General features: G+C 34.0%; 1 protein-coding gene across 1 annotated transcript in view; it reads right to left on the bottom strand.

The window, feature by feature from the left end:
* Positions 1-22,110, bottom strand: part of LOC127732561 (uncharacterized) — a 92,996-nt gene that overhangs the window by 17,562 nt on the left and 53,324 nt on the right. The window contains exons 6-9 of the mRNA XM_052241613.1: positions 8,469-9,241; positions 4,227-4,257; positions 2,849-3,120; positions 651-678 (exon numbers count right to left, since the gene is read on the bottom strand). Coding sequence (XP_052097573.1) covers positions 651-678; positions 2,849-3,120; positions 4,227-4,257; positions 8,469-9,241 — 1,104 coding nt within the window. The remainder of the gene's footprint in view (positions 1-650; positions 679-2,848; positions 3,121-4,226; positions 4,258-8,468; positions 9,242-22,110) is intronic.

Genomic DNA, 22,110 nt, shown 5'->3' with positions numbered 1-22,110 from the left:
GTTAAAAATTGTATGATTCGTTGAATACACAACAATTGCTAAGTTTATATATTTTTAATGAAAAATTACTATTACTAAGTTCGGAAAAATTGGTAAAAGTTTTACCTATGTTATATTTAGTTTATCTATTAGGGCTTTTCTTTTTAGACAAAACATATTTTAACCTTACGTTCTTTTTTTTTTTTGCCATGGCAGCCATGTTTGTTGACAAAACAATATTTATACTGCATATGAACTCAAAGGATTATTTACTCAAAATTTTGTTTAAATTGGTTCAATAGTTTCTTAAGTGAAGAAGATCTTTATAATAGTATACGATAGTAAGTCAATAAACTGTTAACACAGAGAAAAAATGTATGAAGGCCGTACCTTGACCTATAATGGTTTACTTTTATAAATTGTTACTTGGATAGAGAGTTGTCTCATTGGCATTCATACCACATCTTCCTATATCTACATAAATTTGTAAATTACAAGTTGCAAACTCATGCAAAAAGGAATCAAGATTACCTATTGTTTACATAATATACCCATAATCAGATATAATATCAAGATAAACATAACATTTATGATTTGTTCCGTACAGAAAATTAAGAAAAAAACCTTTATTATTATGCCATATAAAGACCTTTAGATATCAAAGTACTTACTAGATTTCACTTGTTTTCTTCGCCGAACCTGAAAATATCATAATATTAAAAATCAATTTATTTCAATGCTGATGAGTTAAATCTATTATTGATCCATTTTATGTAAAGACAAATTCTAAACAGTTATCAAAGAAGCAAGAGGTTGAGACCACATGCAAGACATGTTCAAATTTCTCATTGTAAGGGGCATAAGCTACGATTAAGACCACAATTCAAAATGCGAGTCTTTTTCTTTCAATTACTAAACATTATTAAACTAGAGGCTCTCAAGAGCCTGTGTCGCTCACCTGACTCTACTTTGGTTTTAGAAATCATGTAAAGTTAGATAAAATTCATAACAGATACCCAAATAATGATTGAGGCCAAATTTGGTTTAATATTGGTCCCGTTATTTAATAAAATATCCTGGTGGCCATCTTGAACAGTAAATCGGCAACAAAGTAGCAACACTTGATCAGCACCTCATAAGGAACAATCATGCCATGTTTGGTTTCATTCCATTCAGTGGTACTCTAAATGAAGACATTTGTATGTACTGTAAATTCAGAAATTATTGCGTGCATTTATTATTGCGATTTTTTCATTTTAGAATAAAATGCGATTTAAATTTTTGTGATATTGATAAAAATCCTGTTTAATTCATATAAAAAATTTCAAAATGCGAGTTTAAATTATTGCGATTATTATCCTGTCGCATTTTTCGCAATAATAAAAACATCGCAATAATTTCTGAATTTACAGTATTTCCCATAGGGTCCTATGTTAAACTAAGTCCCCCGCTGTCGGCCATCTTGGATGATGGACCAACTGCAAAGTAACAACACTTGGTCAGCACCTCATAAGGAACATTCATGCAATGTTTGGTTTCATTCCATTCAGTAGTTCTCTAAAAGAAGACATTTGTATGCATTTCCCATAAGGTCCTATGTTAAACTAAGACCCCCGCTGGCGGCCATCTTGGATAATGGATCGGCTGCAAAGTAACAACACTTGGTCAAAAATTCATAAGGAACATTCATGCCATGTTTGGTTCCATTCCATTCAGTGGTTCTCTAAAAGAAGACATTTGTATGTTTTTCCCGTAGGGTCCTATGTTAAACTAAGTCCCCCGCTGGCGGCTATTTTGGATGATGGATTGACTGCAAAGTAACAACACTTGGTCAACACCTCATAAGGAACATTCATGCCGTGTTTGGTTCCATTCCATTCAGTGGTTCTCTCAAAGAAGACATTTGTATGTATTTCCCATAGGGTCCTATGTTAAACTAAGTCCCCCGCTGGCAGCCATCTTGAATGATGGAGTAATATCATATAAACTTTATATTATCAAAGATCCACGTAAAAAAGTAGAACAAAAGTACCAAACTCAGAGACAAATTCAAAAAGGGGGCATACATAAATATTGACAAATTTAAACGATATCAATCAACTGAAGAAGTGAAAAATAACGGCCATATTCATGACTTGGTACAGGTATTTTTCTGAAGAAAAAATTGGGTTAAACCTGGTTTATAGCCAGCTAAACCTCACACTTGTACAATGTTGTATGACAGGTGTTTGTAGTTTCATTAGATTGACACCATTGGGTGAGTAACCCAAACAGATGTAAAAGGGTAAATGTGACAATAATTAAGATCTTGCAGCCAAAACATACGTTGCAGACATATAATACAACTAACTAAAAAATTCAAACAAAAATACAAATAAATATAACAAAGACGCAAAAAAAAAAGATGTAATAGATACTAAATTTTCAATTTCACAATGACGTCAACAAAAAAAGTGTTTGTAATTGATAGCACATGTATACCATATATAGTATGTACACTAGTCACTTTATCGATAAGTAAAAATTAAGTAAATATAAATAAAAGGGTAAACAAAATAGAAACAACACTGCAAAAACCCTTTGTGTCCGAATCAAACCACAAGCCCCACCTGCACCAGGAATGCCTAAAGCCAAAATAGAGTCATATCAAAATTCATAAGAACAAAAGAAACATGATGAGACAAATGGAGGGGAAACTAAATTAAAACGAAAAGATACAGAACAAAACTTCAGAATCTTTAACTTAATATGAAATCAGATGAACACTGCAAGACAGACATGTATACCTTAAAACCATACCATATGCCAAATATAATTATATATAAAAAGATAGATACAATTGCACCAATCCATTGCAGTAATAACTTACCACACATAATTTATGTGTTGTTATTTCCATTTTTCTCAATCCGTTATCCAATTCTGCGAAACTGAATTCATCATTCTCTTTCAAATGCATAAGTGTCAAAAATTTGACAATCTGTATGTTTCCTGGGTAATTGTCTTCCAAGTCATTCCATACCATTTGGTCCATTTCAAGATGGAGAGCCAATTCATGTAGCATGCGTGTCTCACAATTAACAGATAAATGAAGCAACTCTGTGTTACTTGGAATCTGAGATAATGCATCTTCACTCAAACCTAAAATTGATTTAAAAACACATAAACTTTGTCCAAATAGTATGTAAATATACTAGATAAGATGAAGTAACTATTCAACATTGAAAGTTATTGGGTTACGCAATACTTCCAACACACGCAGTAATCTTAGATTAGTTTTACAACTGCAATCCACCAAGGATTATTATGGTATATTTAAAAGATATAATAACAAAGTTACAGCAGATTAATTGTAAATTAAAAAAGAGGAATGTCTGAGTTATAACAGGCATCTTTCTAACCAAAGCGCTTTTTTTGGGATTTACCTTCATCATGTTCATCAGTGATTTGATTTAGCATTGACTTTTTTTTTATTGAAACGAGAACAATGAAAGATGCCACTCACTTTATGTGTAACAACTGTTTCTTATTACTTTGAATCTATGTTCATAAAATAAATCTTAATGCACTATTTTAAATGTAGTATCTACTTTCATCTGTTGACAACAATCTTAAACAATTTACTCATAAATCATGCAAGTCATTATATAAATAACACATAGCTGAGAGGTGGATAGAGCAGATTGTTGCCCCGAGAAAACATTGTCAACCTAGGCAGAATGTTTTGTTATTAATGTCTAGCAAAACGTTTAACTATGACGTCTTGTACATAAAAACAATCCGTATCTACAAAAGTGCACAATTAATCAATCATCTCTGTGAAGGGTAATAGAGAATTTGCCATCGGATAAAGTAAAGTATCTCCCTCATATTAACCAGTCAAAATCTGGCATTTTGACATGAACTTTGATAAATTTTATTAATTTACAGCAATTCATCTTAACTCAACTTTCAAAACATCTATTTTTAATTTCTAATTTCTAATTTCTAATACATTAATACATGTATCTTTGCCATGTATTTTTTTGGTAATTGTAAACTGAGATGGTGAAAATCCATTACTTTTCCAACATGTCCACAGACTTTTTAATCTGAATTATGTGAAATATAATTATGTTGAAAGATACTATATTGTCTAAGCTTTATCTTCTCCAAAGCTCATCACAAGCATAGGATATATTCACAAGTTAAATATTACCTCTTGTAAATAATATGCAAGTGCAGAAAGATAAACGATATATATTTACCTGGACAATTAGCATCACACTGCTTTTGTTCCTGTAAAATAGAAAATAACTCTACAATTCAAGTACTTGTAAATTACATGTAATCAACTTACATGCTCATCGTTTCACAAAAAAAACCACTTTGTTATATGTGTAAAACTAATGGCAAAAACACACAAAATGAATAATACCGTTTTGACAAATGTTGATTGTGACTACAAGTAAAGTCTGGTATATTTATTGAAATATTAAACATACGCCTTTTATATCCTTACACGTCAATGCACACGGCTACAAAACTATTTTCAATTCAATGTTTGTATGAACAAAAGAAAGGGCATTAACATGGACCAAGAGCTCGCAGCTTAATGCCAGTTTGAGTGGAATTAGTTGGTTATCATATACACAACACTACATGCAGTAAAGCATATATCTATTGATTGGTGGTAGAGGTTACATAAAAAATAGTTACAACGGGTAGTGAATTCAAGCAAATAGAGTTAAGCAATCTTATTAAAAAATACAACTATTTTTTTAAACGTTTACATTCCTTTCTAAGTCGAACTAAGGAGCATGACAACAATTGCAAGAATTTAAGATGGATAGCAGTCAGCAAGTGGAACCAGAGTATTTTTGGAGCTACAATCATAAGCAACAGTGACATCCATCTTCTTGACACTAAGTAAGATTCTGGCTAGTTTTTTTCCGAATTTAAAAGGAGATAACTTTAAAAAAAATTGAATAATGAAAGGCCAGTAGCCCAAACATGCCTAATAAGGAATCAAGTAATAATTTTCGATACTTTATATTCTTGTTTTTCTTGTCTTGCTGTTCATTTTTCCAGTTTTCTATTTCTAGTGGTATTTTTGAAGATTTTTGCAAACTCTATAAAAATTGCTTAAACATTTTCATGTATGGACAGTTTCTACTATATGGAGTTTATCAACAAATTCAGATATATTTTACTATGGAAAGATCTTATTTAACAGGTCACTGTTGTTGTTCATGAACAGTTTCTATTCATTTATTTAAGTTTTCAAGATGATAGCCGATCAGAAAACAATTTTCCTATACATGTAGTTTCTTACTAATCAACATTGAAAAAAAGGTAAATGATCATTGAAGGGTAAATATTAAAAAAATAAGATGTGGTATGATTGCCAACGAGACAAGAAACCAACTCACACAAAAATTAACAACTATGGGTCACCGTACATCCTTCAATAATTAGTAAAACCCATTCCGCATAGTCAGCTATAAAAGGCCCCGAAATGACAAATGTAAAACAATAAAAAGAGAAAACTAATGGCCTCATTTATGTACAAAAAAATGTAAAAGTGACGCTACCCAAATATGTACTTGATCTGTGTTTTGTGGTAATACGCATTGTGAATAAGTTTCATAACATTTAGTTGAGGCAAACTTAAGTGACAGAACGGAAACGAAGAATTCAGCAATTTTTCCATTTGTAAAGGGGCATAACTCTAGAGCGGTAAAAGTGACGGCACCAAAATTCGAACTTGATCTGTGCTTTGTGGTAATTAGCATTGTGCATAAGTTTCATAACATTTGGTTGAGGCAAACTAAAGGAAGAGAACAGAAACGAATATTTTAGCAATTTTGCCATTTGTAAAGGGGCATAACTCTAGAACTGTATTAGTGACCGCCACCAAAATTCCAACTTGATCTGTGTTTAGTGGTAATAAGCATTGTGTATAAGTTTCATAACATTTGGTTGAGGCAAACTAAAGTAAGAGAACAGAAACGAAAAATTCAGAATTTTTTCATTTTTGTAAAGGAGCATAACTCTAGAACGGTAAAAGTCACACCACTAAAATTCAAATGTGATCTGTGTTTTGTGGTAGTTAGCATTGTGTATAAGTTTCATAACATTTGGTTTAGGCAAACTAAAGTAAGGGAACGGAAACGAAAAATTCATCAATTTTTCCATTTGTAAAGGGGCATAACTCTAGAACGGTAATAGTGACGCCATAAAAATTCAAACTTGATCTGTGTTTTGTGGTAATAAGCATTGTGTATAAGTTTTAGAACATTTGGTTGAGGCAAACTAAAGTACGTACGTACGAACAGACGGACAAGGGTAAAACTTAATGCCCCCTCCGCTACGGCGGGGGCATAATAATGAATCTCTAACAGACAATGTCATGGCAAAAAAAAAAGACAAACGAGAGGACAAACAACAGTCTACAAAACACAACATAGAAAACTAAAGACTGAGCAACATGAACCCCACCTGAAAAGTCGGGTGATCACAGGTGCTTTAGAAGGATAAGTAGAACAAATGTAGAACCTACATCTCATGTAGCACCTGTCGTGGTGGCTCATGTAAGTACAAATTCAGAGATAAGTGTTATACAAAGTGGAGCACATTTGAGGAAATGAGGACTGGATTTTCAAGATTTGTAGACCTTATCTAGCTATCCATTTTTAATGTTGTAAAAGGTACTCTTACCTCTGTAAGAGGTAATTAAAAAATCATGTACAGGTGACTGATGATTTCCAACATGTTGTTTTATTTGTACATCTGGTCCTGTGATCATTTTTTACATTATTTCCCGTATCTATTTATAATATTCCAACTAAAATGAACATCACAGGGACAACAACTCCAAAATTGGTTGTCCTATTTTTCTGTAAATTTCAGGATAGATTTTCTAACTGTTTGAATTCTCTTGGTTTTGTTCTTACTACTTTTTTCTCTTTTTTTGATAAAAGCCAAAAGTTGCAATTTCAAGAAAATGAACTATTTCTAGAAAAGGCTTTCATGTTTGTTGCTGAAAGAAAATGGTCACAATCTATAAACTAGTCATACCAACAAACATTCACATTGGTTTTAAAACTATTTAGAGGTTTCAAATGGAAATTTTCATATAGTATCAAAGCACAAAACAACTTTTTATTCCACATTGCTTAGATAATTTCTAAAAGTAATATATATGTGGACCAACTGTAAACTACATATTGATGACACTGCTCTTCTTCCTTATAAATAAAGGTTTAAACAAAGAGGTGTCATAGCCACATTAGCATCCCTGTGTTCCACTGTCTGATACATTCGTCTCTTGCTGTTCATCTATGTATCCTACCAACATCAACAAGCTAGTAGAAATATAAATTTGTCTCTGAATTTATTGACCTTTTTTTGAAGGTTTTCCAAATTTTATAGCTTAGTATGCAGAATGGGTTTTGCTCATTGTTGAAGGCAGTACCATAACCTCTAATTATTGACTTCTAAGTCATTTGGTTTATGGTGGAGAGTTGTCCCATTGGCACTCATATACCATATCTTCTTTCTTATACAGATTTGAAAGATAGAATGTCTTACATATATGTATATAAATTGAGTAGCAATACGGTAGTAATCTTCTTCTGCAATAAGGGAACTTGTCGATAGGCTTAATAAAATGCTTCGTTGAGCGCAGCCTGATACGAACGCAGAGGTCAAATCCTGAACAGTTGGGGCGAATTTGAACACAATATTCAAGCTTGATACTGTCTGAATTTGGATTGTGATCAATTTTTTGAAAGGTTTCTGACACAAAAAAAAAATGTGTTCAAAGATCTTAAAAATCTATTGCGCAATACTGTGCAATTGAAGATTTCTTCTTGAAAATTTTCAAAAAATTTGAAATTTCAAAAATTTTGAAGAAAAAAGTATGAGCCCTTCAAAAAATTGGAACCCCCTTTGGAGTAATTACCCCCAAACTCAATCCCAGCCTTCCCTTTATAGTATGGAACCTTGTAGTACAATTTTAGAGAGAACCATACACTTAAACACAAGTTATTGTCTGGAAACTAGAAAATGTTTCTTTTTGGTCCCTTTTTGGCCCTAATTCCTACATGTTTGGGGCAATTACCCCAAAACTCAATACCAGCCTTCCCTTTGTGATATGGAATCTTGCGATACAATGTCAGAGAGATCCAAACACTTACACACCAGTTATTGTCCAGAAACTACAAAAGTGCTTGTTTTTGGCCCCCTTTTTAGTCCCTAATTCATAAACTGTTGGTACCAAAACACCAAAATAAATCCCTAATTTATTTTTGTGGAATTGAACCTTCTATTAAAATTTTATAGAGATCTATTCACTTAAACAAAAGTTATTGCCCGGAAACAAAATGTGTCTTCGGACAACGCAGACAACATCATAGCATTATACGAACCCAAAAAATTTTTGCGGTCGTATAAAAATCAAAGTCCAAATATCTCTCCATGATGTACCAATAAATGTATATACATACCTTTTTCTTGTTCCAAATACTCCAGTTATCTTTAATGTTTTCACCGTGTTCACAAAGACACTCTTCAATTTCCGAAGCCATCTTGTTTTCTGAAGTAAAGCAGCTTAATTTTGAGCAGGAATACTCAGTGTGGAAGGGTAACTTGCTGCTGGCTTTACAATGGATGGAGGACTGATAAAATTCCGAGATTCTCTCTAAAGTAATAAACAAACAATCCCGGACACTGGTGGCTATATCAGGTATTATCAAACCCTTGGATCGCTTGTGGACTAGGTACAGTAAGATCTTGTTGCCTTCTACACAGACAACGATATCATGCTCTTTATCAACTGATAACCCAACAAACCCAGAAAACATAAGTTTCCTTCCACGGTATTGTTTTAAGGTCCATATACTCAGACATGCGCATATTAGACGGTTTGGTAAGGCTGGAGGTATGATGGTGCCTTTAAAAGCAAAGGCCAAACTAACAGTCTTCTCTGGTGTACATTCTTGTGTCAAGTAATCTGTATTGTTTCTTTGTGTCAGCATACTTGGTACAAAGAAGTGTTCTATTGGTAGCCGACTTCCTGTTTTTGTATCATATCTACGCTGTTCAGATACGATATCTAGATGTATCAGCATATCAAATATGTACTCTTTAAATGGCAAAATCTGACTGAATTCTTTTTGCTCCCAAATCTGGTAGAGGTCTTCTCTTCGTATCATTCCATATTCAGACATCTTTTTGAAGGTTTTGCTTGTTCCATCTTCTTTTGGCCAAAATGCAACATCTATAAAAATGAAATAAAGAATATTTTTAAAATTTGAAATATAATTTATATTATGAGGTATTACCGGTCTATAAAAGCTACATAATAAAACAATTTGTACTCACCTAAATCATCACTGGAAAACAAATGTATCCTAATAATTCGATTAAATGTCCTTTATTTCAGAACACATAATTTTTTTCTATTCATGTTATAAAGGGATTTGATGATCAAAATTGAATCATTTCCCTTTTGGAAGAACATAATCCCAAACAAGGCTTGCATATGCTGTTGGAGAACTGCTAGTTTTGAAATGTGTGTAAATATTTTTTGTAGGAGAAACACAAAAGATGATGTACGACAGTCATCCTTGATGACATCCTGTCAGTCAATGATTGTCTTTCATCTTTTTAATTTTCCAGCTACTCCCCGGTAACTATATATTCTAAGTCAAAATAATATTTTGAATGTATATTAACTTGATCAAAATAATACATTTTTAGTTTCGAGGTACGTTTCCAAGCTGTGAGGGTATATAAAGAAGACATTTATGTTAAATCAACAAAATGGGTTTTTTTTTTTTGAAATACTGGTTATTTCAAGATTCACTGTTAAGTTTTGTCTTAATCAGTTCAATAAATTTTGAGAATTTTATCATAATGTAAGATGACATTTACAACGATTTGAGCAAAATGTATTCAAAAAATCAAAATCACGCTGCATCATGATAGAATATAGTGTGGACCAATAAATGATCAATTCTATTACAGAAGCCTACAGCTTATTGGTTAAAGATGAATATCTTATTCTACAGGCTAGTAACAACCTTGTTTTACAGTTGAGTGATTTTAAATCATAGTCACCTGTACAAATCCACTCATTTTATTCTAAGGCTAGAACAATGCATAAGTAAAATAAAATTGCTGAATCAGCAAACACGAATCGTGTCTATATAATATGTCTCTTACTGAAGACTCCGACTCGGGTCTTTCACAAAACAGCCTAGTAGCGGACATTATGTCAATCTAAGCGTCTGGTGACGAAACTAGTTTTTCGGGGTTCTCACAAATGGCTGAGTCAGTCCACATTTCACAACATAAAAAGAGGAAACTAATGTCGGTCGTGGTTCCCCTAGAAACTGTCAAGAAATTACAAAAAGTCAAATGAAACTAGCGCAAGTAAACAAATTAATAAAAGAGGCCCGGGTAAGGGACCAGGAAAGAATAAGAAGGGTAAAGCTCCCATAAAATATGGAAAGAACACAACTTCTTCAGATAAATAAAGAGAAAATGAATTCAGAATAATTTATTCCAAACTAGAATTTTTATTATACAGTCACATGCATAATAGTAATGCCATTATGTTTGAATCGAGTGCACCAGAACACCCGGCTGCACTAGAAGTAGAAGACGAAGGTGAAGGTGAAGTTGATTTCAGTCAATATGACATTTTTGGTAACAATAACAATGAAGATGATGATGCTGAGTTAGAGCAAAAGAGCGAGGAAGAGTTTTCTTATGCTATACCGAAAATTTTCGAAGATGATGACAAGTTTGGTGATGACACACATAAGAGTATCGCTGCTCTTGTAAACGCTGTTACAAATCGTAAGTCTGTTATAACAGAAATAGCAAAGAATTATAAAGTTCCTGCAAATAGTAAGTCGTCGTCACCTCCTAAGGTAAACCCTGAGATTTGGCACCTGTTGAATCGTCAGGCAAGGAGTGATGATTTATCCTTTCAACCTATACAAAAGATCCTGGGTTTTGGCATTGTACCTGTAATGCGTACTGCAGAAGCACTTACAAAACCTGACGTGTTAAGAATGGTGGCTGAAATAAGAGTCGACATAAATAATGCCGTCAATGCTATGTGCAGCATTTTTTAAAATTTCCTATGTAAGACGCATGACACTTAAAAAAACATGGATCAGAAGTATCATCAACTTTGCACATTACATTTAGATGTTACTGAATATTTGTTTGGAGATGATGTATCCAAAAAGGTGAAAGACATTAATGATGCCCAGAAAATGTTCAAAAGGAGTTGAAATTACAGTAACTTCACAAAACTGGAGACAAGGGGGTTGCAGCTATGGTTGCCCCCCAGGTATAAACAGGGGCAGAGGAAGATACCAAAACAGCAGTTATGGTCAAAGAGGCATAAAAAACTCCCGCTACAGAGGGAGAGCTGGTTACAGAAACCAAAGAGGCAGGAGATATTAGATGTAAATAGCTCACAATCTTGCTCTTGTATAGTTAGGTCTATCGGTTTTGGTTTGACAAAACTGAAACAGAACTAATCGATATTGAAATTCAAATTTTATTGTCAAAAAATTCAATCCAAATTTCAAAACATGGGAAAGATGAATTTATATCAAATATTTTTCTTGTTCAGAAGAAGAATGGCAAATTAAGGCCTGTAATAAATTTGAAAGGTCTGAATCAATATGTGAAATATTTTCATTTCAAACAGGAAAATTTACAGTCTGTTTTGTTGAATATTAGAGAGAATGATTATTTTATATCAATAGATTTATGTGATACATATTTTTCAATTTCAATGAACAAAAAATATAGAAAATATTTGAAATTTGTTTGGAAAGATCAGATTTATGAATTTACTTGTCTTTGTTTTGGGTTAGCAAGTGCACCTAGAATTTTTACAAAACTTATGAAAGTAGTTTTTTCTCATCATGCTCATATACGAAACCAAGGAGTAGGGTCTTTTTTGTACATAGATGATTCATTATTACATAGTCCCTCTGAAAACATTTGCTTTGAAAATACTGTCATGTTGAGAAATCTCTTACACTCTCTAGGGTTCATAGTTAATAGAGAAAAATCAGTATTCATTCCAACACAGAGAATAATTTTTCTAGGATATTTGATTGATTCTGTGCAATTTAAAGTGTTTCTGACAGAGGAAAAAATACAAAAGATTTTGAAAAGTGCAAACAAAATCTATGATTTATACATTCCTGTTATCAGGGAAGTAAGTTCTTTAATAGATTTATTTACTTCAGCTTCATGTGCAGTTTTATTAGCACCAATGTTAATAGATATTTACATATTGAGAAAATTTTAGCTCTGAGCAATAACAATGACAATTATGATGGTATCATGAGTCTCTCTGAAAATTCAAGAAATGAAATTTTATGGCGGATTAAAAATGTAGCTAGGAATGAAGGGGACAGTATAAGTTTTGGTACTCCTATGGAGTATATTAAAACTGGCGCATCTAAAATTGGATGGGCAGCCGTATATGGAAAAAATAAGACTCAAGGAAGATGAATGAAATCGAAAAGCATTTCACACATTAAAATATTAGAACTTTTAGCTATAAAATATGCACCATTGGAAAAAACATTTCAAATTCTCATATTTGTATAAAATCTGATAGTTCTACAGCAGTTCAATATATAAATAACATGAAAGGTAGTGTTGTAGCACTGTTGGGAGCAGTAAGAGAAATATGCTTGTGGGCTGCTGACAGGAATAATTTTATTACAGCAGTCTACATTGCAGGGAAAGATTATATTACTCCTGATCAGTTGTCAAGAAATTTTAGTGACTCTTCTGAATGGAGTTGAAAGAAAATGTATTTAGAAATATTTGTGGGCATTTCTTTCAACCAAATTTTGACTTATTTGCTTCTAGACTTAATAAACAGTTAATAAGTAAATATGTCTCATGGTTTCATGGTTTCCAGATCCAGAGGCTATGGCTTCTGATGCTTTTTTTTTTCTAGGAATAACAAGTGAAACTGTGAGCTACTGCTCACTGATGATACCCCCAGCCCAAATATTTGACGGTAAACATGAAGTTGTTGAGTGATTAATCTGAAAACGCATCACACGGTATAGCTGACTTATATAAACACTGAAACCAAATTTCAGAAATCCTTGTAATGTAGTTCCTGTGAAAAATACGACGAACATTTTCAACCTGGACGTGTTGTGTAAAATGATGTAAGTGGTCGGTAAACAGGAAGTTGTTGAGTGATCAATCTGAAAACGCATAACACGGTAAAGCCGACTTATATAAACCCTAAAACAAAATTTCAGAAACCCTTGTATTGTAGTTCCTGAGAAAAATGCGACGAAATATTTTCATGGGACGGAAGGACGGACTGATGGATTGACGGATGGATGGATAGACAGAGGTAAAACAGTATACCCCCACTTTTTAAAGCGGGGGTATACTTATTTACCATATGTTTTTCCTCCTTTCAGTATCATAGCAAGAATGTTGAGCAAGATAGAATGGAACATGTGAGAATGGACTTATATCTCTAAAATTTCAGGGCGGATAGATCTCAACCTCATAAACATTTTACCCTATGTCAGATTTGCTCTGAATGCTTTAGTTTCAGAGATATAAGCCAAAAACAGCTAGCATTTTACCCCAATGTTTTTTTTCAGCCATGTCGGCCATCTTGGTTGGCGGGCTAGACCATCGGACACATTTTTTAAACTAGATAGATATAAGAAGATTTGGTATGAGTGCCTATGAGACAAATCTCCATCCAAGTCACAATTTATTAAAGTAAACCATTATAGGTCAAAGTACGGTCTTCAACACGGCGCCTTGTCTTTTCAAATACATTACTGATGATTGTGGCCAAGTTTGTTAAAATGTGTCCCAGTAGTTTCAGAGGAGAAGATTTCTGCAAAAGTTAACGACGACGGACGACGGACGCCAAGTGATGAGGAAAGCTCCATTGGCCCTTTGGGCAAGGTGAGCTAAAAAAAAAAAGAATGGTGCTTCTTAACACCAAAAATATATTTTTAAGACTCAAAATGTCTCATTTACAATGAAATGCAAGGTTATTTTTCTACAACTGTCAAATTCAAAGAAAATTTTTGTTGAACCTTTTTCGAAGGAAACCAGATGTGTCGTTCTATGATTTGGTGGTATTACACCCAAAAGATCAATAGCTGATCACTGGATTGATCATATATAGTGTATTTCTAACAGACAAAGTTGATATTAAAAGAGAGGGGGGGAAAGATACCAGAGGGACATTCAAACTCATAAATCAAAATTATACTAACATCGCCATGGCTAAAAAAGGAAAAAGTCAAACAGACAAACAATAGTACAGAAAACACAACATAAAAAAACTACATACTAAGCAACACTAACCTCAACAAAGAGCCTGTGTTGCTCACCTGATATTTTTGTTTACAATTGATGCATAAAATAATGCACCATTATACTTTTGCTTTAGTTTCAGAGTTATAAGCCAACAAGAGTGCACACGCTGACATGTCTCGCCTTCTTTACTAACCATTGATATTATGTTGATAGTCCTAAATATAAAGCTTTACTACAACTATCACATAAACTTAACATGACCCAAGAAAATGAGGTCAAGGTCATATAAAACAAACGAGAAATACATGTACACCTTACAATCATTCAATACACTAAATATAGTTGACCTATTGCTTATAGTTTCTAAGAAATAGACTTGACCAAGAAAACTAAACATTGACCAATGAACCATGAAAATGAGTTCAAGGTTAGATGAACCATGCCAGGCAGACATGTACAGCTTACAATCCTACCATACAACAAATAGGGTTGACCTATTACTTACAGTTTAAGAAAAATAGACCAAAACACAAAAACTTAACACTGAACCGTGAAAATGAGGTCAAGGTCTAATAAAACCTGCGAGACTGACATGTACATCATAAAATATTTCCATACACCAAATATAATTGACCTTTTGCATATAGTATTAAAAAAAAAGACCAAAACTCAAAAACTTAACTTTGACCACTGAACCATTAAACTGAGGTCAAGGTTAGATGACACCTGTCAGTTGGACATGTACACCTTACAATCATTCCATACACCAAATATAGTAGACCTTTTGCATACAGTATAAGAAAAACAGACAAAAACACAAAAACTTAACTATAACCACTGAACCATGAAAATGAGGTCAAGGTCAGATGACACCTGCCAGTTGGACATGTTCACCTTAAAATCCTTCCATACACCAAATATTCAAGACCTATTGCTTATAGTATCCGAGATATGGACTTTACCACCAAAACTTAACCTTGTTCACTGATCCATGAAATGAGGTCGAGGTCCAGTGAAAACTGTCCGACAGGCATGAGGACCTTGCAAGGTACGCACATACCAAATATAGTTATCCTATTACTCATAATAAGAGAGAAATTAACATTACAAAAAATCTTAACTTTGTTTTCAAGTAGTTACTGAACCATGAAAATGAGGTCAAGGACAATAGACATGTGACAGACGGAAACTTCGTAACATAAGGCATCTATATACAAAGTATGAAGCATCCAGGTCTTCTAGCTTCTAAAATATAAAGCTTTTAAGAAGTTAGTTAACGCCGCCACCGCTGGATCACTATCCCTATGTCGAGCTTTCTGCGACAAAAGTCGCAGGCTCAACAAAAACTGCATTTTACCCCTATGTTCAATTTTTAGCCATATCGGCCATGTTGGTTGGCAAGCGGGGTCATCGGACACATTTTTTAAACTAGATACCCTAATGATGATTGTGGCCAAGTTATGTTAAATTTGTCTCAGTAGTTTCAGAGGAGAAGATTTTTGTAAAAGATTACAAAAACTTAAGAAAAATTTGTAAAAATCGACTATAAAGGGCAATAACTCCTTAAGGGATCAATTGACAATTTTTGTCCTGTTGACTTATTTGTAGATCTTACTTTGCTGAACATTATTGCTGTTAACGTTTATCTCCATCTATAATAATATTCAAGATAATAACCAATAAATGCTCTGCTGGGCGCAGCTTGATACGTCCGCAGATGTCGAACACTGAACAGTTGGGGCAAGTATGGACACAACATTCAAGCTTGATACAGCACTGAATTTGGATTGTGATTAAATATTTGACACAGCATAGGTTCCTGACATAGAATGAATGTGGTCTTATTATTTGCTTTTATATATAAATCAGAAATAACCAATTTAAAATGGAAAATTTTAAAGAAAAAAAAAGGAAAAAAAGGAACTCCCCCCTAAATTTTTTTTGAACCCCCTTATGATTCATCAACTCCAAACTCAATCTCAGCCTTCCCTTTGTGGTATGGTACCTTGCAGTACAATTTCAGAGAGATCCATACACTTGAACACAAGTTATTGTCTGGAAACTAGAAAAATGCTTGTTTTTGGCCCCAAATTCCTAAACGTTTAGGGCAATTACCCCCAAAGTCAAACCCAGCTTTCCCTTTGTGATATGGAACCTTGTAGTACAATTTCATAAAGATCCATACACTTACACACACGTTATTGTCCTGAAACTAGAAAAATGCTTGTTTTTTGCCCCTTTTTTGTCCCTAATTCCAAAAATGTTGAGGCAATTACCCCCCAAACTCAAACCCAGCCTTCACTTTGTAGTATGGTACCTTGCAGTACAATTTCAGAGAGATCCATACACTTGAACACAAGTTATTGTTAGGAAACTAGAAAAATGCTTATTTTTGGCCCCTTATTCCTAAACATTTTGAGCAATTACCCCCAAACTCAATTCCAGCTTTCCCTTTGTGATATGGAACCTTGTAGTACAATTTCAGAAAGATCCATACACTTACACACAAGTTATTGTCATGAAACTAGAAAAATGCTTGTTTTTGCCCCTCTTTTGGCCCCTAATTCCTAAAATTTTGAGGATATTACCCCCAATATCAATTCCAGCATTCCCTTTGTGATATGGAACCTTGTGGTAAAATTTCATAGAGATCCATTCACTTAAAACTAAAGTTAGGGTGCGAAAACCAAAGTTTCTTCGGAAGACGACGACGCCGTCATACCAATATACGACCGAGGTCGTATAAAAACTGCAAAATTTATTTAAAATTACTAATTCAGGGGCAGCAACCCAACAACGGGTTGTCTGATTCGTCTGACAATTTCAGGGCAGATAGATTTTAACCTGATATACATTTTTACCCATTGTCAGATTTGCTCTAAATGCTTTAGTTTCAGAGATATAAGCCAAAAACTGCATTTTACCCCTATGTTCTATTTTTAGCCATGTTGGTTGGCAGGCAGGGTTATCGGACACATTTTCAAACTAGATACCCTAATGATGATTGTGGACAAGTTTGAATAAATTTGTCTCAGTAGTTTCAGAGGAGAAGATTTTTGTAAAAAATAACCAAAATTTACGAAGAATTGGTAAAAATTTACTATAAAGGGCAATAACTCCTTAAGGGGTCACTTGACAATTTTGGTTCTGTTGACTTATTGTTGATCTCACTTTGCTTAACATTATTGCTGCTTACATTTTATCTCTATCTATAATAATATTCAAGATAATAACCAAATACTGCAAAATTTTTAAATAAAATGCTCCGCAGGGCGCAGCTTGATACGACCGCAGAGGTCGAACCCTGAACAGTTGGGGCAAGTATGGACACAACATTCAAGCTTGTTACAGCTCTGAATTTGGATTGTGATTAAATATTTGACACAGCATAGGTTTCTGACACAGAATGAATGTGGTCTAAGAACTTAAAAATTTCAAATTGGACATTCAACTATTATGGTCCAATATCCAAAATCTAAATACATGGTTAGATTCAGCATATCAAAGAACCCCAATAATTCAATTTTTGATGAATTCAAACAAATTTAATTTTGGACCCTTTTGACCTCAATGTGGACAAAGTTGATAATCGAGCCCAAAAATCAAAAATCTAAATACATGGTTAGATTCAGCATATCAAAGAACCCCATATATTCAATTTTTGTTGAAATCAAACAAAGTTTAATTTTGGACCCCGATTTGGACCAACTTGAAAACTGGGCCCATAATCAAAAATCTAAATACATGTTTAGATTCAGCATATCAAAGAACCCTAAGAATTCAATTTTTGTTAAAATCAAACTAAGTTTAATTTTGGACCCTTTGGACCTTAATGTAGACCAAATTTAAATGGAAAACAGAACCAAAAATTAAGAATCTAAATACACGGTTAGATTCGGCATATCAAAGAACCCCAATAATTCAATTTTTGATGAAATCAAACAAAGTTTAATTTTGGACCCTTTGGACCTCAATGTGGACCAATCTAAAAACGGGGCCCAAAATCCAAAAACTTAATACACGGTTAGAATCAGCATATTAAAGAACCCCAAGAATTCAAGAATAAAACCCCATTGAAATTGGTCAAGAAATAAGCAATTTATACGAAGTATCTTCTTTTGCACAATACTGTGCAATTGAATATTTCTTGCTATTGCGCAATACTGTACAATTGACAATTTCTTGCTATTGCGCAATATTGTGCTATTGGATATTTCTTGCTATTGCACAATACTGTGCAATTGAAGATTTCTTGCTATTGCACAATACTGTGCAATTGAAGATTTCTTGCTATTGTGCAATACTGTGCAATTGAAAATTTCTTGCTATTGCACAATAATTATTTTATAATAATTTACACATCCTGTTTGGTGTGTATCTCCTACCATATCATTATTATTTGCTTTTAAAATATAAAACAGAAATAACCAACTTAAAATGGAAAATTTTAAAAGAAAAAAAAAAGGAAAAAAAGAAAAAAAAGGAAAAAAAAAAAAAATCCTCCCCCCCCCCCCCAAATTTTTTTAACCCCCTTATGATTCATCACCCCCAAACTCAATCCCAGCCTTCCCTTTGTGGTATGGTACCTTGCAGTACAATTTCAGAGAGATCCATACACTTGAACACAAGTTATTGTCTGGAAACTAGAAAAATGCTTATTTTTGGCCCCTTTTTGGCCCCTTTTTCCTAAACGTTTTGGGCAATTACCCCCAAACTCAATTCCAGCTTTCCCTCTGTGATAAGGAACCTTGTAGTACAATTTCATAAAGATTCATACACTTACACACAAGTTATTGTCATGAAACTAAAAAATTGCTTGTTTTTTGCCCCTTTTATGGCCCCTAATTCCTAATATTTTGAGGCAATTACCCCCAAAATTAATCCCAGCATTCCCGGTGTGATATGGAACCTTGTGGTACAATGTCAGAGAGATCCATACACTAACACACAAGTTATGTCTGGAAGTTACAAAAATGCTTATTTTTGGCCCCTTTTTGGCCCCTAATTCCTTAACTGTTGGTACCATAACCCCCAAAATCAATCCCAACCTTCCTTTTGTGGTATTGAACCTTATGGTAAAATTTCATAGAGATCCATTCACTTAAACTAAAGTTAGAGTGCGAAAACCAATGTGTCTTCGGACGACGCCGGACGACGCCGACGATGCCAACGTCATACCAATATACGACCGCAAAAATTATAAAAACCAATTCAGGGGCAGCAACCGAACAACGGACTGTCTGATTAAACTGAAAATTCCAAGCCAGATCGATCTTAACCTGATGAACATGTCAGATTTGCTCTAAATGCTTTAGTTTCAGAGATATAAGCAAAAAACTGCATTTTACCCCTATGTTCTATTTTCAGCAATGGCGGCCATCATGATTGGTTGGCCGGGTCATCGGACACATTTTGTAAACTAGATGTTGATTGAGGCAAAGTTTGGTTAAATTTGGCCACGTAGTTTCAGAGGAGACGATTTTTGTAAAAGATTACAAAAATTTACGAAAAATTGGTAAACATTTACTATAAAGGGCAATAACTCCTTAAGGGGTCAATTGACAATTTTGGTCCTGTTGACTTATTGTAGATCTTACTTTGCCTAACATAATTGCTGCTTACAGTTTATCTCTATCTATAATAATATTCAAGATAATAACCAAATACTGCAAAATTTCCTTAAAATTCCCAATTAAGGGGCAGCAACCCAACAACGGGTTGTCTGATTCATCTAAAAATTTCAGAGCAGATAAATTTTAACCTGATGAACATGTCAGATTTCCTCTAAATGCTTTAGTTTCAGAGATATAAGCCAAAAACTGCATTTCACCCCTATGTTCTATTTTTAGCCATGGCGGCCATCTTGGTTGGTTGGCCGGGTCTTCGGACACAGTTTTAAAACTAGATACCCAATGATGATTGTGGCAAAGTTTTGTTAAATTTGGCCCAGTAGTTTCAGAGGAGAAGATTTTTGTAAAAGTTAATGAACGACGGACGACGGACGCAAAACGACGACGACGGACGACATACGCCAAGTGATGAAAACAATTCCTTTGGCCCATTGGGCCAGGTGAGCTAAAAATAGGGGTGATATGAGGTGCTGATCGTGCTCCACATGTGGCACCTGTCATGTTTCTCATGTTAGTACAAACCCGGTAATAAGTCTAATTCGATAGGTCAAATTCGTGAAAAGGGGACGGTGTTGTAGTTACGACACTAGGAACATCTCCACTATCATCTGTGAAACAGATATTCCATAATGGTCAACCAACTCGTGATGGCGTCCGTAACATTTACGGACGGATGATTTCAAGTTCACAATTTGGAGCTCTTGGTTTATTTAGTTTTACCAGGAATTCATGCTCCATTGCTGAGGTTCAGATTTCAGGATGAAATTTGTTTCCCAACACAACTAGAAAGTGACATGTTACGCATTTACAACGTAATGCAAGAACTAAAAATGAATAGAAGATATTTCATGTTCATGGATAATAATGTTCATAGACTTTCAGACTATTCATTAATCCAGGATATATTCCAACAAAATACAAGTTTTATTAAAGTCTTTATATTAAGCTTGTTGTATATTTTGACAAATATTTTAAAAATGGGAACCAATGAAAAATTTGCTACACTAGACATCAATTTGGACAACTATACTATTCTGCAATTGTGTTATATTTGTTGTCAAAATGCATTGATTTGCATGATCACTGCATTTTTACCAACCTTTGGCTGTTATCTGAATTTTGGTCAGGTTGTTGCCACTGACACATTCCATATTTCCATTTTCAATGTTTTGCATATTTATTGCCAAAAGCCACCAACACAGCGAGAAAATCTCAGAGGCTGGCATCAGCTGGTCCATAAACAATAATGTATGCTAGTTCAGCGAAAATGAATGTCACACTAAACATGTTTGATAAACATTCACTTTCTATAAAAGGCCCTGTTTGTTTCGGTAGAGTTGTATTTTAGATAGCAGACCAACATACTTCATCTTTAGCTCACCTTGCCCAATGGGCCAAATGAGCTTTTCTCGTCACTTGGCGTCTGTCGTCGTGGTCAGTCGTCGTCCGTTAACTTTTACAAAAATCTTCTCCTCTGAAAATACTGGGCCAAATTTAACCAAACTTGGCCACAATCATCAATAGGGTATGTAATTTAAAAAATGTGTCCGATGACCCTGCCTGCCAACCAACATGGTCGCCATGGCTAAAAAGAAAACATAGGGGTAAAATACAGTTTTTTGGCTTCTATCCCTGAAACTAAAGCATTTAAAGTAAATCTGACATGGTGTAAACATTTTCATCAGGTTTAGATCTATCTGCCCTGAAATTTTCAGACGAATCAGACAACCCGTTGTTGGGTTGCTGCCCCTGAATTGGTAATTTTAAGGAAACTTTGCTGTTTTTGGTTATTATCTTGAATATTATTATAGATAGAGGTAAACTGTAACAGCAATAATGTTCAGCAAAGTAAGATCTACATAACAAAAATTGTCAGCTGACCCCTTAAGGAGTTATTGCCCTTTATGGTCAATTGTTTAACAATTCTTCGTAAATTTTGGTTATTTTTTACAAAAATCTTCTCCTCTGAAAGTACTGAGACAAATTTAATCAAACTTGTCCACAATCATCATTAGGGTATCTAGTTTAAAAAATGTGTCCGATGACCCTGCCTGCCAACCAACATGGCCGACATGGCTAAAAATAAAACATAGGGGTAAAATGAAGTTTTTGGCTTATATCTCTGAAACTAAAGCATTTAGAGCAAATCTGACACGGGGTA

Source organism: Mytilus californianus, unplaced genomic scaffold, assembly GCF_021869535.1.
Source record: "Mytilus californianus isolate M0D057914Y unplaced genomic scaffold, xbMytCali1.0.p SCAF_25, whole genome shotgun sequence".
Taxonomy (NCBI): domain Eukaryota; kingdom Metazoa; phylum Mollusca; class Bivalvia; order Mytilida; family Mytilidae; genus Mytilus; species Mytilus californianus.
This window is presented reverse-complemented; position numbering and strand designations above follow the sequence as displayed.